The sequence below is a fragment of the Phalacrocorax aristotelis genome, chromosome 10, assembly GCF_949628215.1.
Source record: "Phalacrocorax aristotelis chromosome 10, bGulAri2.1, whole genome shotgun sequence".
Lineage (NCBI taxonomy): Eukaryota > Metazoa > Chordata > Aves > Suliformes > Phalacrocoracidae > Phalacrocorax > Phalacrocorax aristotelis.
In genome coordinates, this window is record NC_134285.1 from 15,089,875 (window position 1) to 15,108,889 (window position 19,015).

The 19,015-nt window shown below is 34.8% G+C and overlaps 1 protein-coding gene across 14 annotated transcripts in view; it reads right to left on the reverse strand.

The window, feature by feature from the left end:
- Positions 1-19,015, reverse strand: part of RBFOX1 (RNA binding fox-1 homolog 1) — a 1,436,581-nt gene that overhangs the window by 97,818 nt on the left and 1,319,748 nt on the right. For all 14 annotated transcript variants that reach the window (XM_075105333.1, XM_075105334.1, XM_075105336.1 and 11 more), the window contains 2 exons: positions 6,581-6,724; positions 3,698-3,751 (listed from right to left, as the gene is read on the reverse strand). In XM_075105333.1, coding sequence (XP_074961434.1) covers positions 3,698-3,751; positions 6,581-6,724 — 198 coding nt within the window. The remainder of the gene's footprint in view (positions 1-3,697; positions 3,752-6,580; positions 6,725-19,015) is intronic.

Genomic DNA, 19,015 nt, shown 5'->3' on the forward strand with positions numbered 1-19,015 from the left:
TGAAGATGTAACTCTCTTTTCCGCAAAGCACCAGGAGTGTTTGGGAGAAAGTAAATCCTCCTCCTCAGTACTAATCCCTTTGCTTTAGATGCCTGCATAAGCTTTTCTTATACCTAAATCTATCCTCAATGTTAAACTTTTGTCTTCAACTGCTCCCTCCCATCTTGTAAAAACTGTGTAAAAAAAGCTCATAATTTAAGATGACATTAAGAAAAATTCACAGCAGAATCTCTGAAACCATCAATCCAACGAGCCTAGCTCCAAGCAATAGTAAAAATGCACCCAATTCCCTTTGTTCTCCCCTCTCCTTCCTGCTGAACAACTGCCCCCTCTCAGAATTGCAAACATTTGGTGCGAGCTGTTTAGTCAAAATTTTGAATCAGTCTAACTCACAGCTAGAGTTTAGCTCACAGCACAAAGAGTTATTTTTTTAAAACAACTGAGGGGGAAAGATAAAAACCTAATTATATTAAAAAATTAGAAAAAGATATAAAGTGGAGCCACAAGCTAAGATAAGATAGGAACTTCAAAGTTTCTGAAAAGAATACTCATTGTGATTTTTTAATTTCTTATTTTATTTAATTACTTATTCTCACAATTAACACTATTTAAATTAAGCTCTTATTATTTATGCAAATCTTTAATTTCACCTAGCTGACACAGAAACTCAATCACAGAACATAGATTCACTCATCACACATTCAAATAGCTACACAAACACATTAACATTAATTTCATATGGAGCAGATTCAAGAGCTACTTTAACATATTATGTATTTTATTAAATCATAATGTAAATTTCTGCATTTTATTTTTAAAGTCTCTCAGGTGGTTTAATAGCCAAGTTAGGACATGAGAAGGTTCTGTTTTAATTTGGGAAGTGCTTTGGAGCTCTTCTTATTTGAAGAAATATATGCTAATATAGTATATACTAGATATGTATTAATACATACACACACAAACAGATTTATGAGAGTATATACATAGTATACAGCTGTATAGAGCATTAATTTACAACTGTAAAAAAATAGTACTTGTTGATGTTCCTGTATCTTTGCAACCTTGCAATTGTGCCCAGGACCAAAACCATTTGCAACTCCATGGAGAGCTTCAGTTTTAAAACAGAAAAGTAGCATTAAAGTATGCATAGTAATGGCAGCTATATTTCAAATTGTCCTTCCAAGAGGAGTAGTAAATGCAGAGAAAGGTAAGTTACCAGAAGTTTTTAATGTTAATCAACAGCTTCAAGAATTGGCAAAGGTAAGCCTCATTTATTTAACACAGACTGTAAGAAAGACCTACACCAAAACAATACTGAAATTCTCACAATTCTTATAAAGAGTTTCAAATGTCATCAGTGTTGCCATACAATTCTAGCAAAGCTATCTTAATTATTATCATACCCCCAAACCGACAGAAATGTGTAGTATGAAATTTGTATTATTTTAAGGTTTCTCTTATGGAGACACTCCCTTCTGCAAAATTATTTTTTACTTTATGGTGGTGCTGCAGCATTATGTTTTATGAATCTGCAATTCAGTCTTTCTTAACTATTATGGTATGAGCATGAGTTTACTTCCGTTGTTTTTGCAAGAATCTTTTTAAACATTAATTATTGGCATGAAAAGAAATGAGCAAGAACAGAAACAAATAAAACTTCTAGCAATTCTTTTATGCAAAACTGCAGCTAGAAATAAATTTGAATTTTGATTCTGCCAACCTTTTTACCTGTACTCAATTTGAGACCACTTAGTAGGCCTTCTAGTTTCAGTGGGGTTTTAAGACAAGCACTGCCAGGAATGGGACTTTAATGTGGTGCATCTTAAATCCTACAGAATGGAAATTAAATGATCAGTTTAAAAGAAAAAAAAAAAATGTTCCTTTCATTCCTAATCCTGTTTTTTCAGTTTTTATTTAATTGAGAGAATCTAAGGGTACTTCTGCAAATCAAAATACTATGTAGCTGTACCTGAAATAACTCTAAACAACATGAGAAGCAGCATAGGTAAGTGATGAGATGCATCACGGAACTGCTTTAAGTATCTTCAGCAGTTTACTCAGAGCCAGCACAGCACTGGGTAGTGTAGAAGTATTTAATAAGAATAGGTCTTAGAGTCTGTAACACAAAGTGTGTAACTGAGGTAGCGACATTACAAGCCTACCTAGAAAAACCTCTTCCTTGTGAAATCCTTTCAAGGAGCTTATGTTTAGTAGAAGGGATGTTTTCATTACTGGGATGTTTTTATTACTGCAAGATCACTATTAAAAAAAACTCAGAAATACCTCCTCATGCCACCCTCGATATATTTTTAAAAAGCCTTATGCAGTGTGATGCAGACATGGTGGTTAAAAGTCATACATATGTAAGATTTAATGGCTAAACAAATGTGTAAACCACAACCACCGTAACATGTGAACTCCATTCCACTCCATCTTCAACAGACCAATATAAGCTGGCAAGTGTGTGATGTCTTTAGAGATTTATAATACTATCCAATAGAAGCAGGTTCTGGACAATCAACATCTTTTGCAAAAGCTACTGAACAGCCATAATGTAATGATAATATATTTCAGCCAGAGTAGGAGATTCTAAGCCACCAAATTCTATACATTCTGCTTGTTTACTGAAAAAACAGTAGATGTTCCAAATTGGGCTTGGGCTAGCAGGCAAGGCTACTAAATAACGAATGTCAGAGTAATTTTGGAATATAAAAAAAGAAATTTCAAGTATTCTATTTAAAAAAAAAAGGCGATGGCTTTAAATTTAGAAAATAAATACAAACACATCAAGGGAAAAATTAACAGAATTAAAATACATCTGATTTAAGAGAGAGATTTATTATATATACGATTCTTAAAAAATTACAGGTTACAGTATATCTATAACAGGAAAATAATTCCATTGCTAATAATAAATCATGTATAAGAGTTACAGGAAGACTGAAGCATAGTGTGTCTGACATGGGAGGGAAAGGAAAAAGGTATCATGCATATGACACACTAACCCTTACAATACAGCTGATATCATAGTTGAAGCATACTGGGCTAACAATGCTAATGCAGTCATAGCCATTCTATCTTGCTTCATTTCTTAAGTATTGAATAAATTGAAGTATGCATTTAAGGCAAAGTAGTTTTCAGAAAAAATTAAATGTTTACAATACAGTAAGGACTCTTTTAATCAAATAAATGTTAAACCAGATTGTTTTCAAACGGTTGGTGTACTGAAGCTTTAATTAAAGAGGAAAACATCTGCACTTAGATAATCTAGAACAATCACATATTTTCTCAGCTAATTACTGAAGAGGATAGTTACTAGGTATCATTATCATCTTTCATTTCAGTAGGGGAGAAAAATACCTGTACGAATACAAACCTGCCAACAAATATCTGTAAGTATGGACTCATCTTGTAAAATAAACAAGATAATTACCACTGAAGAATAAAGACAGCAGAAATCAACGTTCCCATAAAACAGATGACAGTTTGGAGTAGTTAAAATTACTCCTTTTAAAAGATATAAAATTAGTCAAATGAATTCCATGCTGCTTAGGAAACTGAATGACAGCTCAGATGATGTTTTCACTAACATGGAATTTCAGACATTATTTTTTTACAGCAGTGCAGTTGTTTCCTTTTACTCATATTAATATTTTAAACAAATTAAAAAATTCCATGGGTGAAATCAACTGCTTACCTTTGAGCCTCGCTCATTAAAAATAATTTCAACATCTAAGATTTTACCAAATTGCTGCAAAGAAATAGAAAAGTTATATGAAAATAAGATAACTTCAACCCTTCCATCATATACAGTAAAGACGTTTCAGAAAATGTTGCACCATATTAAAAAGTTAATATAAAATCAGAGATAGTCAAGCACCAACAAAGACACACTGCAGAGGAACCAGATCAATATGACATATCATATCATACATATCGTTACACTTGTCACTATCATTCCACATATGCATTTATGAACTTTAAGTTCAGTGAAACCACCTGGCAAAGAGGAAATCACCATTAAACTGTCATCACAGTGAAGTGAAAGTCCCAAATTTCTTTTTTTATTACATTTTGTCTTTGCACATAGTAGGTTACTTTCTTGTGATCCATCCAGTCCATCTGCCACCACCATTTTTTTCATATCTAATAAGCTACTGGTTAATTTGCTTGGAGTATAATAAACATCACTAACAAGACAGGATTAAACAGCTGCATGAACACTGTCACAGTCTGGTCATCCTTCCCTCTGAAGAACCTTTGTTTCAGAAGACTTTATGTAGCTGCTTTCCAGGCCAGGTAATGGAGTTTCGTTACTTCTGCTTTACAGGAATAAGATTAAACCAGCTGGGAGTTTTGTCAATGGCCTCAAGGAGTAAGGATTTCTCTCCACCATTGCTGAAAAGGGATAACCATTACTCCTTAAGCAATTCTTGTCTTGCTAGAGTATAATTTGGAAAACTAGAATGGATACTTACTTGTTGGGGATATTTCCCTGCTCAGCATTGCACTTTTATTGTAATATTAGTAGTAACTCTTATTACCATTGACCTTGCAATAGCACTTACAATGCTCTAGACATTGTTCACACACACAAAACTTGACCATAGTTGCTATCCCAAAGAAAAAGGCTCTATTTATTGGACATGCTTTAGTAAGAGTACAAATGTTTGACTCAGGCAGTGTTTAGTTGGAACACCTTCTGATATGACACATTTTATGATATGACACTGTAATGTATCAGTGGGACACTTCTGTTACTTCATATGTCATTAACATGCAGTATGGGTCAGTGTTCACACTGATAAGTGACACAATATATTAAACAAAAAGGCAGAAATTAGAGGCAGTCAAATGAAGACTAAACTAACAATAGTCCAAGGAATGGAAGAAATTAGCCTATACTTCAGTATCTTAATAAATAATAAAAAATTACAGGCCAGAAAGGACAGTATTCCTTCTATAGCTTATTAAAGTGTTTCAAATTGATCATGAAAATCAACCATCATTTGTTATCCTTTGGCTTATTTTATGTTCTTGCATTCACCATCTAATTAATGTTTTAACTGCAACTTTAGCCTATAAGCAGACATTGACTTAATGTTTAAACAATCCTCCTCTGCTGTATTTATGACCATGTAAAAAGATCATCTGCTATGTGTATAGCATGGTCATGATGCAGCGTTACCATATTTCATATCAGATATTTCAACTCACATAAATTTCCTTTTTCTATCAATTCAGAAGCTAAAAGTTTATGGTTACCAAGTCATCCTAAAGCTGGAAAACTCTAGCCATTCTCCAGTGTTAGTATTTTGAGGCCTAAGACTTAGAAATATTGAAAAGAAATGTAGTTTTTATTCATTTATAAATTACTACAATCTCTCTCAAAAAAAAAAAAAAAAGATCCTCTCCTTTAATGTATTTTCAAATAAAATACATCTATTTTAAGGGGTTTGTTTAATTTAAATAATTTTGCATATGTTTTTCCCTAAAGAGTTAATTATTATGCCTTCTGCTATTTTACTGACATGCTGTAAGCTGCATTTAGGGGAGGTTACTTGTAGCAAGTCAAATACGGCAAAACAGTCACTCATTTCCCAATACTATACCACTGACTGTCTCTTCACTTCATACAAATAAATACTGAAACCCACAACGTCTGAACTCACATAGAAAGACATTAGAAGAACTTAAAAATCTGAACTGAAAATGAACGATGGAGAGAAGTATAGTGTCATGAAGTACTTGATGCTGCACTGTGTAACAAACCGCAACACAGGATAATTAAGTTTTAGTGAGTCAGAAATAAGAAAGCAAGAGGAACACAAATAGTGAGGAGTACTAACTTGGAAAAGGAAAAGGTCTAATAGCTGATCAAGTGCTATTTTTAGATTTTATTTAGTGACATTTCAAAATAAACCTAAGAGTTCTGGAGCAGTGAGAAGAAACTAGATGTAACTTCTCATGGTTGTAAGCCTAGAATTGATGACAGGTATGAAATGTGTGAAACACAGCCAATGCACATGAAGAGAGCTAATGATCTGGCAAAAGCAGAAATTAAGAGACTTATAGAAAAGTACTGGCAAAGACTTTAGAAGCTGACAGACCTACAATACCTGTGGGGTTGAGACCTGTCCTGGACTTCCTGCTTAAATTCAGACCATGCCTTACTCCATAGATTTGGCTCCCTTGCTCATGAGGTCAAGCATTGACTATTTTACATCATGCTCCCCAAAATCAATAAATACAGGCATATAAATCCAGGTGTGTACAGCAGGAATATTTATGCATTCAATATTTTAAACCAATGTAGGTAGCGTTTTTTTGAATGTAATACAAAACAGGACAATACTTATAATACTCTTATCTGTATCACATACAGTAGAATGAATAGAATTTCTTTTCCCAATTTTGACTGGCAAATCAGATGTTTGGTTATAAATAAATAAATGGAGAATCTTTACTGAAAACGGTTAAACAACCTAAATCAGAGATTTTGCTGTCATAGTTGCCTGTAATGTAAGATACCTATTGCAATGCAAATATAAAAAAGCATAATTAAAGTATGAGTACTTACACCAAACATTTGTCTAAGATCTGGATCCCGGAATCTGAATGGTATATTTGAGACATGAAGCCGTTTCGGCTGTGATTTGTTTTCTGTGTTTTCAGAAGATTGTGTCTGTTGCTGGCCATCAGTCTGTGCTGCATCATCTGTCTGCTAAAATGGTAATGCAAAACAAAGAAAGCACACTGTAAGTATTTCTGCCATATTTAATATAAAGTAGTGGCCTTAAATTCTCAAAAAAAAAAAAAAAGACTAAAGAAAAATGTACTGAAAAACACAAGAAGTTGAAATCCATGAAAATCAAATCCATTTCTGTACCTGTCTCAACAGTGCACATTTCAGTGATATTTTTAATATGCATTTGGAATAAACCGGGTAACAGAAAGGAGATTATTATTTGGTGATTTTCTTATTTTTAAATAATCAATAAGTATGTATCCTTATATTATAAGGCTGTTGAAACCCCTTTAACCTCATCAGTGTTTGCCAATGGAAGAAACTGAATCTCCATGTCCAAATACCAGCCTACCTGCAGAAGCAAGCTATACACTTTCAAATAAGATCAGTACTATCATTCAGAGGCCACCGGGACTTCTACACAGGAGGTACGTAACATATCACTTTCTAGTTACCATTTCATAAGCAGTGCTAATGGACACTAGAGGGTCATTTTGTCTAGATAAATGGTCACCATTATGGTAAAGGCCTTGAGTTGTGAAAGGGGACAGAAGGACAATCAGTGGTGAAGGCTGTCTAACGTAAAAGTGAGACATGGAAACAAAGTTTTACAGATTTTCTTTCTCACCAAAATAAGATCATATCATTGTACTTCTTACATCTTCTTACATGGATACTGTTCCCTAGTTTTAAAATGCTATTTTATAATTGAAGGACACTGATGTGTATTACAATTTAACAAACAAACAGAATTATAAACCCCTAGAGAGATTACAAAAAAATATAGTGTCCTTCATTCAAAAAGTAAAACTCAGCAATGCTGGTCTATTAGTATATTACAGAAATTTCTGAGATGTGTTCTTTAATGATATCACACAATGCTTAATTAATCACTGTGTGTACAGCACACATTCACTAGAAAAAGATTTTGCATAAAACCAGCATAGTTATTTTCTTTTGCACTCGTAGAGGGGATTTGGAAAAAAAGAATAGGAAAGAAAATACGTGAATGAAACTACAAGGATTGCCCTATAACTGTTACTCTATTTTCTCTGTCTTTCCTCTTCCTTCTGAGCATTTTTATCTTCCAAGTATTCATTTTTGCCTTGTGTTCTAATGTTACAATTCAGCTTGTCTTTCTGACTCTTTTCATCTAAAAAAAAAAAAAGAAGAAATCTCACATTTCCTGCTAGTATCAAATTTCTTTTAAGTGACAACATTTTTAGGCAAAATAAAAACGGTTAAATAAAATATACCTTACAGTTTTAGTACCAATAAAGCTGTTAAGGAAGAAGCAAAAGAACTCAAACAGAATACATGATTTACATTAGCAATAACTACATATAAATTTAATTCTAGCAAGCTAAATGCAACATTTATTTCCCCAGTAAATGCAAATGTTCTCAGATTCAAAGTACAAACATCCACAATTTCTTGTATTGCCTATACTTCTGTGCCAAGAATGCTTTATTTGTAAAGGTCCTTGTCATTTCTGTAGAAGCATCAGTTCATCAGCAGTGTCTACATTTTATGGGATACTCAACACAAGTACAAACTTGTGTGCACTAAAGAAGGATTTTCAAGTGATCCAAACAAGGACTGGGAACAGCTCAAGTGTAAACTTAAAACTGAGTCAGTACCACCACATGTCTTAATCTGCTACCCCCTGAACTCACAGGCAGGGTCCCACAAACTAAATAGTTCATCTTTACAAATTTCAGTGATTTAAACACTAAACGTGGTATTTAGCTGATAAGAGACATGCTAATCTTTTGCTATCTAAAATCAACTCAAAAATACAACTTTTAGATTTTAGACAACTGTTCCATCCATAAACACCACAGAAATTACTTTGCATCTTCAGGCCTTAAAAGAAGAGAAATATGAAGGAAATTTGGTGGGGATGAGGGACTGGAAACTCTTGAAATACAACATACCAGAAGAATTTAAGGTCAATTAGATTACTATGAAGAGAACTGAAGAATTCTGAAGGTGCTGTTCAGCTTCAGGAACAAAGGGTGCCCCATGAAGAAATTATATAATTGGCATACTGTATCAATGCAACTTGGAAAAAGTCATTTCTGTTCTGTTTTATTAACATAAAATATGAGAAAAAAGGAGTAGGAGTATTGAACCATGCACTATTAGCATATCAAAACATTAGGAGCAACTTCTGTACCAAGAAGCTGTGTGTATATATATATTGCCAACAAAAAGCCAGTAAGGTTTCTGAAGAAGATGCTAAAATGAAGGAGCTTCAAATTATGGGTGAGGTGGGTAAATCCAGGTACTCTTATTTTCTGGGTATTTCTTTTTTATTTTACTGCTTTTGTTCAGAGAATCCTGAAACGTACAGTTTCAGCAAAGAATGTCTCAGAGTTCAGGCAGCGAGGACTGAAAACCACAAACTTCAGAAAGTCACTATCATCAAAGAGTCATACCTGTAAGTGCCCTTAAAGAAGTCTGTGCCAGAATTAACAGAGCTAAACTATTTAAAATTTATTAAAAGACTTGACAATGTAACAGTGTCTTTACAAAGGGTATTATTACCCAGAAATCTACAGGTGACCTAGGAGATCTGGAGAAGGATAACTGCAAATTGAAATTGGAATGTGAAGCTTATAAAAAAATTTCCAACTAACACCAAGGAGGTGAAATATACATAGGACAGAGGTGAGGCTGGATTTTGCAAAATCCCAGAGAGGAAAGTTTCAAAGCCCTGTGGACTCTAGAGCTAGAATACAATTTACCTCATGCATAAATAAAAAATATCTCTTTAAAAATTAATTGAAGTTGGTATTTGACATTACCCTCACTACATTCCTGTAGTCTGGTATGAACCAGTAAAAGTCCTGATCTATTATGGGTTTGGTCTCTTTCAATACCCTCTCCTGACTCAAGGAAATTAGCGTGCTTTATGCAAAACAAATAAATAAATAACCCCACTAGCCTTATCATTAAACAGAAATTACATAAAAGGCAGTATAGTCTGTGTGGTGTTTTACGTCACCTAACCTTTTTTTAATACAAAGCTGCATCAGAGTTACCTTCATGTGTCAAAAAGTCATGGATTTAACTTTGTGAAGAGATCACAGTTCATAAACCAACTATTCAACGCATTTTACCATTGCAACTATCTCCTAGCTGGTGCTCCTTGCTTTTCCTCATGTGTGCATTGGAGTTTTTGTCCTATAGAAGATGGCAATGTAAATTCATATACAACTTCTAATCCATTATAATCTTGTTTATGGAACTCTTTCTAACCAGTGATTTTCCATGCTGTATTTGTGCAGTTTGTTATTTCTGTGTAAGCGCCTCTCATTTGATGTTTTTGATAGCATCTTATTTTTCCAGATGATACCTACAATTTATCAAGATTATTCTGAATTTTAATCCTGTCCTGCAGTGTACTTGCAGTCCTTCCTAGCTTAGTGTTGTTGCAAATTCAATACGTATACACTGTATTCCATCATTCAGATCATTAATGAAAATACTGGAAAACACTGACTCACCACAAATCCCTGCAGAACTCCTTTTAATAAATCTTCTCATTTTGATATGAGCTACATCTTAAACACAGTTCCTAGTTTTCTACTCAGCCTACTGTAGTTGCACGTTTACAGTATTTCCCATCTTGCTTGGGGGAGTTTCCACATTTTCACATGCCTTATGTGAAGATGTCAAAGCCTTATGAAAAGCAAAATATAACATTCAAGTCTTTTCCTTTGTCCAGGAGGCCATTGTGGAAGTAAAAAACTGTATAATTTTGACAAATCTGTGCTGTTGACTATTCTTCTTGTACCTTCAGGTGTTAAAAATGCAGTGTGCATTTACTTGTTTCAGTATTTTCCCAGGATTGAAATTCTGATGACAGAACATCCCTGTAGCTTATAACCAACCCTTCTCTCTCCCTCCTCTAAAAACCAGCATTATGCCTACTCTACCCCACTTCTCCAGTACCTCTACTCATTCTCCACAAGGTAACAGAGAGAGACACTAACAGATCAAAAATATTATCAGTTTAATCTTTAAAGACCTTGGAACAAAGCTAATTAGAAACAGTTAACTGAAAAAGATCCACCACACCTAATTTACCTGAATATTCTTTAATTGGCTTTTTCCCTCTTTGAGAATGAAAACTTTGTCTGACAGTTGGGAAATTATTGTAATAATCACCTGGCTGAGGCTGATTTCTACAGTGAGGAATCATACAAAGACAAAAGGTTCTCTTACTTTTCTTCCCAAGATTGCACTTCATATTTACTCTCAAAGATTCCCTCTAGCCCAGCATTATCCATCACGTTCTCCATCCTGGCTCGAATCCCCTCTAGAACCACCTCTCCCCTGGTTGCCTTTTGTAGATTCAATCGCAGAACTTGTCACCAGCACATTCCAATAGCAATCTCAATTGACAGTCTGGTTGCAGGAAGCATCAAATCACCTGAAATCCCTATTATTCATTACTTTAGTACTCTACCTCCAGTTGCCTACTAAAGATCTTATCCACTAAATCTTACCAGCTGTGTGTCTGATAGTTTTCAGGACAAAGGTCCTTTTTCCTCTAACAGTCATCTAGAGGTCTTTAAGGATCTCCCTCCTTCTACAGCTGTGACCTTGGATAAGGTCCCCCCCTTAAATTACAAGGGAACAATTCCTTTCTTGTCTGCTCTTCCTAATCAAGTTTTACAACTTCCTTTTCAACAGCATGTAGTTTTTGCAGGTATGAATTTTCAACACGATTTTGAAATTTTTTACGGCACTTTATGTCCTTCTATTGTGACATAATTGGTCACAACAGCATCATGCAAGTACAACATGGTCCAGTGCGGTCACAATGTACACTGCAGGCATGAACACAGTTGGTACAATTTTTATTACAGCAAATCAGTACATAGTCCAAAACGGACTGCTTCCATTTACAGAGCCTGGGGTATGGAATTTCTATGAGACTGTAAAATTCCTAAACATTTCTAGAACCCCACATCATGCTTCATAGCTGTTCAAGCTATTAAAAAAAAATCCAGCTTGTGATAGTTCAAATAATTTTAAAAGAACCTATTTTTCTGAACAGGTAGACCAAGAACTAAAGCTATGAATGCACTGGGAGCTGAAAGCACTGGTAATATAGACCCTTAGTGCTATAAGAAATCAATGGTAACTGCAGGTTCTCAGCACCCTTGAAAATTACTGCAGATTGGCTTGTTTCCTATGCATGTCAGTCAGCACTGTACCAGGTTAGTTTGTAGCTCTGAGGTTTAAGATGTCATTTGTCATCTTCACCGAAAGGTCATTTCCACTGATTTGCTGCATGACTTTTTTTCTGGTTCCACTGAGAATGTATTTCTAATTTTAAAAACCTAATAAACAGTTACATTTTTTTATCAGATTATTGATGAGTATTGCCTGGAGGGAACCACAAGATTAAAAGTTTGGCATCCTATTGACTATAAAATGACAGACACTGCTACAAAATTTTGTTTATGTAAAAAAAATTTGCTATGGGTATTTATTAATATACAATTGCACACGACTGCAAGTTTCCAGCATCATTTTATGTTTTAAATGTTAAAACAAGTTGTTAAACTTGAATCCTTTAACGACTGTTGATTGCATTTGCAGGCACTTCATACAGAATTGAGATGCTCAATTTTCCATAATAATTTCTAACTCAATCAATATATATGAGCTAAACAAGTTTAATCTTGGTGAAATTTAATTTAGGTATGGACAACACTCAGAGAAAATCGTGTGAGGCATGCCCACATCTCTACACAGAAATACGTCTTCAGATGTCAATTTTAATTTATCATTTCAGAGAATAAATATTCCCCACTATCTTAAGACCCTGTGTCATGCTATTATTATTTGTTGATAGTTCTTTTCATAGTTCACTTTTCTCTTGACCTTTGTCCAGTCTTATTCAATACATACATATCTCAATTTTAATAAAAATGTTTTGCATTATCACCTCATAAATATTGAAGAGAAACTATTTAATAGAAAAAATGAGGAAATATATCTAACCCCTCAGAGAAACAAACATTGGAAACTGAGTTCCTGAGCTAGCCAAGTTAAATGAAATAGATACTTTCATAATATTACCTAAGTATAGAATCATATTAATATTTATCACTGAAATTATCAAATCAGCTACCAGAAGTGTGTGGAGGTATAAATTATAATAGTTTTTAAGAAAACTAGTACTAAAATCAGATGCCTTTCATTACAACCTTTCATTACAATATCTAAAGTCTGCCAATTTGAAATATACTCAGCAAAAAAGGACACAAAAAATCCTTCACTAGTCTGCATTCAGAAAACAGTGTTACCAAAGCTAATTCAAGTTACATCTAATATAAAACTTCTTCGACTCTCAGTTGTCTTCAATATTTATACGTATTTTACAGGAATTTGTTTTCACTGATTTGCTTTTCCTTTTTCTCTCAGTACATCACGACCTAGGGCTGTCATAGTCCCTGCCTTTTCTGGCCAAATCACACATACTGCTTTTGGTTCCCATTCCACTACATATTTAAAATTATAAAATGATAAAGAATCTTAATATATGATAGTCTTAAAACTTAAAATGAAAGTTACAAATACAGAACACAGAAATAGAAGGCCAAATTCTCACATACACAGAAATAAATTGAGATTAAATCCCTTTACTTCATTGAGCTACTGAAGACTTAGGTGTTAGAATAAATTAAAACTGAAACTACTTTTATAGGTAAGCAAACCCAAATTGAAGAGGATGTTTCAGAAAATGATTTTTTATTTCATATAAGATGCTTTCAGTATAAATATATGGTGTACTTTTCAACCAAATCCTTCATCAGGACAGCTGAAATAAAATATAATGTTCTGTAAAGAGACTCTTTGTCTTTACCAAAATACTAACTTTTTGTCTCCTTAACAGAGTTCTAGAAATAGAAATCTATTCTTAAAAGACTTCACACTGAATTCAAGTTCTTAAAATAATTTTAAAACACTATTTTTTTTGGCCAGCTTATTTTTCCACAACTGTCACTATTACCAGTTCTACTGTTTTCACTGAGAGAAGGTTGAATGTAATGAAAAATTACCAGTGCCAGCTACGCTGCAAGTTTTTACAAGTTTCGTGGTTAAAGAGGTTCATTCTAAGAACTGGCAGCAGGCATGCGTGATTCTTAATAAAATTTGTTTTGTAATGATTATGCAAATGCAGATAATGGCCTGCGCTGCACTCTTGAAGCACTTGACAGGCATATCTCGTCCTTTAAGGGCTGCTGCTCCTTTTGGGGCAAGTGGACCATGAAGAGTCTCAGATCATTCCGTTTCACAACCAAAGCAGACATGATCCAGTGTGCTGCCACAGGATCAACCTGCACTACAAATTTCTGATATCACAAGAAACTACTATGATTTACCAAAAAAGCAGTAATTGATTGAAAAGAACAATTTTCTAAAACATTTCAGCAAATATATTTTTTTGTTTCACTTTTTAGCTTTTTCCCAATAATTTAAAAAATTTACAAAAGTGAAGAAAACTGCTAAACAAGATGTTCTTCTGGATAAAAAAAAATTCTAAAATTCCCTATTTGGAGAAAATATTATCTCCCCCTGCCTTTTTTTAAGACCTCACTAATGCAAAATTGCGATATATTTCACCCGGGGGGGGGGGGGTGGGGGGGGTGGGGGGGGGTGTGGAACAAACAAAAAACCAACCCTATGCTTTAAAAACTTCATCCAGATCTAATACAAACCCAGTTTCCAAGTTAGCCCTGGCTGGACACAAGAGTGTCATCTCACATCCTTAGCACTTGTGGAAAAGGCATCGTATGCAATAAAACAGCATTTTCGGTGAACCTGAAATCATAGAGGGGCTTGTGTACACCGTTTGGGCAGAAAAACCAATTCCATTCTCCCTCCCAGCAAACACAAATTTTCTATATCCCCTCCTATCTAATAATGAAGACAGTTGGTCCTATAACATTTCTTACGCTGGAATTGTGAGTGTTACACTTTCCATCCATTCTTTTTCATTGACTAAACTCTTTCATTTTCCACAAAACAATGGTGGTGGAGACAAAATCCTTCACCCTCAAACCCTGTTTTAAAAGAAATGAAATGCTGTCACAGAATAGCTGTTTGCATGCACTACAAAAATAACTGTTCTCAACGACAGCTTTTAAAGAGTAAATGGAATATAAACAGTAGGAATGTCTAAAATTGAACTAAACCTATTATCTCTTCCTGGACAAACTGAATACATGTTGTATTAGAATAACTTGGAAAAGCTTTACCAAGTCTTGATCTTTCTTCTACAACCTGTAAACAAATACAAATTTGTTGCGTATCTTTTACACCCATACACGAAGTCTAGAGGAAGAACAGCCTAATTCTAGTAGCAATAACCTGTAAAATATTTAACGGGAAAAAAAAGAAAGACAAGAAAAACAATAGATTATTTTTAAAAATATACTTAATGGCAAACTTAGTGCTACACCCAGTTTCTTGTGTATACAGACCCACAAAACGGTAAAGCTCTTTAGAATTTTAAATTTTAAAAATTCTCATTAAATTTAAAAAAATGCTTAAAAGAGCACCTGTTTTTTTTTTTCTGCTGCACCAATCAAGTTATTTCTCAGAGAGAAAGAGCTTGTGAATGCCTTCTAGGCATTATTTGATTAAGTTGACAATATTATGTGAGCAATGGTTGAGTACCCACTGCGCTGCACTTTTGACCAAATTGATTTGTGTAATGAACACTTGCTCTGTCTCTTCTCTAGCCTGAACAGGGCTCTTGATTTAACCAGTGGTGCTGGAAGCCAAGTGAATTTACAGCCCCCACAGTCATTCTCTCTCAATCTGGAGAGAATAGCAGCAGCAGTACATGAGCAAGCATAATTCAATACATTGTGCTATAAGTGCAGAAAATAATATCAGAGAGCTCTGCAATATACCTGTTTGATTTGATTTGTAAACCTGATAAAAAAGCAATCGAGAAAAGTTCAGCAGAAAAAAATATATATGCGTCCTGAGCAAAAATGTAACCATACTGAATGTGTACAAAGAACTGAAAAAATCATGCATAGTAAATCAACTTCGTACTTTCCTTAGATAATATTGCACATTTTCCATTTAAAAACAGTCTAGATTCTGAAAAGTTACCTTTCCATTAAAAAGTAAGCAAAGAGAATATTTTAAAACTGAGTTTGGGACTTTCTGTAAACACTGTTTCCCAAATATTCTATGAACAGTGTACTGACAAGTGTGATGGGCTTGTATCTTTCCTGTTTTCTTAAGTAGATTGACGGATTAATTAATCATACTGGTTTTGATAAACTTGTGTTCTGAAATGTCCAAGCCCTGCAATGTGCTTCCCAAAAGCTTAACAACATAGAGGAAAAGAAGTTACCTACCCAGATACTTCTGTTTGTACTTAAATGTTTACACAAAGGTGTAACAAATGGAAAAAAAAAATATCTATCACTGTGCTTTTTTACAACTGTGATAAATATTACCAGACGTATCAGTGACTTTTCTTGTCAGCTGCAACTTTGTTATCCTTTTCTCATGAGTAAATATCAATAGGATATTACAGGATAACACAAGGTGAGATTATTTTTTCAAATTAGTTCTAAAGATAAAAATATTTTAACTATCTCATACTGTAGGCCATGCAGCTCATGCCACATCAATTTATCCCCTCAAGAATCCATTTCTGAAAACAACGTGCACTGTTCTTTGTGCTGATCTAGTGGAAAGCGTGCACAGATGTGGGACTTGCCAATACGCACAAAGAAATGTGATAGTATAATCATGACTGTGTTTGATAATGTTGTTAAATTTCCAGTGTAACTGTGAACGTTTTGTGCTCTAGGAATACTTGGTTTCAGAGACATTGAGACTTAAACCCTGCAGGGGAAGCCCTGACCCTCTTGTTTTCAGTGGTAAATTTCCCTTTTATTTCAGCTGGTCAGAACTTCATCCCAATATTATACCCACTTGACAAAATAATTTCACCATTCGCGTTGCTTTCACTCAATTTCCTATATTACAAAAGGTATAAGGTTCCTGTTTTCATATCCTTTACAAAAATATTTTACTCTCCAAAGCACCAAATTAAAACAAACCAAAGCAATTACTTTTTCACCATACACTATGACAGGTCTGAAAAGAAACATACAGAGCAGCCGATGCTGTTCTGTCCCAACTCTAAAGCTGTCAATGAGCTATCACACCGGCTACTGTTCAGTCTGCTAGTGCATAGGAGCAGTCCTTTCCATTTCACTGCTGGCAAAAACATGCTAGGTGATTACTTGTGCTTATTATTCTAATTAACAATATACATCTTTCAAAGCTGAGATAACATGTGAGACACACATGCTTAGCTTGAAAGCTGTATGTCATTTTGGTGCCCCAAGTGACGACGTTGGTCGGACTAGGAAGCCTGATTGTTTTGTATGGGAAGAACAGATTTATTCATAACATTGTGCTTCACGAGAAAGCAATTGCTTCATGTAGAATAGCATTTAGAAACAAAGGCAAGAAAAAGTGGCTGCTTTTCCATACGAGCTAGCCCAAAATTTCAAGAATCTAATGAAAATATTTGCCTTAACTAAGTTTTGTATCCAACAAGGAAGTTCACCTTTCTTTTCTCCCAGACATAAGGGAACAGAATAGCCCCTACACAACTCTAGTTCTGCATGTGTCAGACTACATTCAGTATAAGCACATGTGGTCTAAGCAGTAACGGAGTCTGACAACAATGCTTTATTGAGGCAGTAGGAAGGTTATCAGCAATACGCCCATATGGCAACTCACCCAATCACCAGCAACAAACACTGGACCATAAGCGATGCCATGGCTCCGGTGGGCTGCCAGGGGCACTTGGTGTCCAGTCATCTGACAGAAAGAGCCAATCATACAAATGTCTTTTGAATGTGGGCAAGAGTCACGCCACCCCTCGACTCCACCAGTGGCAGTGTGATTTGACAGTATCGTACCTTGCATGAATAACGGGGGGTAGCATCCTGCCTACACTGCTGATGTCGGTCGGAGGCAGGATGATGGCAGTTTGTCTACACTGCCAATATTGGTCAAGGTCAGGGTGTCAGCCTGCTTTTTTTAAGTGAGAAGAGTCAACCACCTCCCCTTTAGAATATTTAATTTTAGAGGTCCTCGATCAGTCAGACGAATGCAATTGACTACCAGGAAGACAATATAAAGTGGTCGACTCTGGGACATTTGTTTTAGATAGATGGCAACACACAAGCATACCCCGGTAGAATCCCTTAATCCAACTTACAGGCAAATGAAGAAGAACCTGAATAATTCTGTGCTTTGCTTTAGCAGTTTCTATGGTTCCTGCTATTGAATGCTTTGGGCCTTCAGTGTACTGGGTATTGTTCCAGGTTGAGGACTTCAAAGCAGTCCTGATTATTTCTTTCATTTCTGGATGGATGCATTCTGGATGCTGTTACCACAGGCTACAAGAAAGTACTGCTATTATTGTGATAGCTTATGCATAGAAAGCTAGTAGCCTAAATAAGAGATCATTAATTTTGAGGACAGATAGGAGCAATAAGATAGGTTTCCTGAGCTTCTGGTACTGCAGGGCAACCAAAGTTATTAATTACTTGGCTACATTAATTATTTCCCTAATCTATCTTCCTTAACATAGTGCTTTACGTCATCATTGCTAGCTTGTCATTTTTCTTCTAAAATAGTTAGTAGGATATCAGGGAATAACATATCAATCATGTTTGGAGTGTAATCACCAGAAACCATAAATGTTTTGGATTCTGAACATGTTGTCTCAAAATTTAGGCAAACTTTCCTGGTATAAAGAGCAGCTATGATATTTAAAGGAATATTTATGATAGGTTTTAATAGAGTTTTGAGTAACTAAGCAGTTGCCAAGTTCAGTTAAAGACATCCAATTGACAGCAGCATATCAATAATTTGAAATGGGAGAAGGAATTATAGTAGGTTGCCTTAATGAAATATTTATTGCTTGCATCAATTCAATAACCATTTCTGACCACCTACTTATCCCATCCATGAATATCACAACAACAATTAAAGCAACTGTTCTCTAATCAGCTGCATCCTGGCTCCATTAGCCAAGAAGGAAATTCATACAATCTATGCACATTTTTAAAAGTTCCTTCTACACGTACAAAAACTAACTTATTGTGATATTTTCACAGGTTAATTTAAAAATAATTCCCTTGTGTTTATTTTTTAAAAAAATTTAAGTGGGCACACTAGGAAGCATTT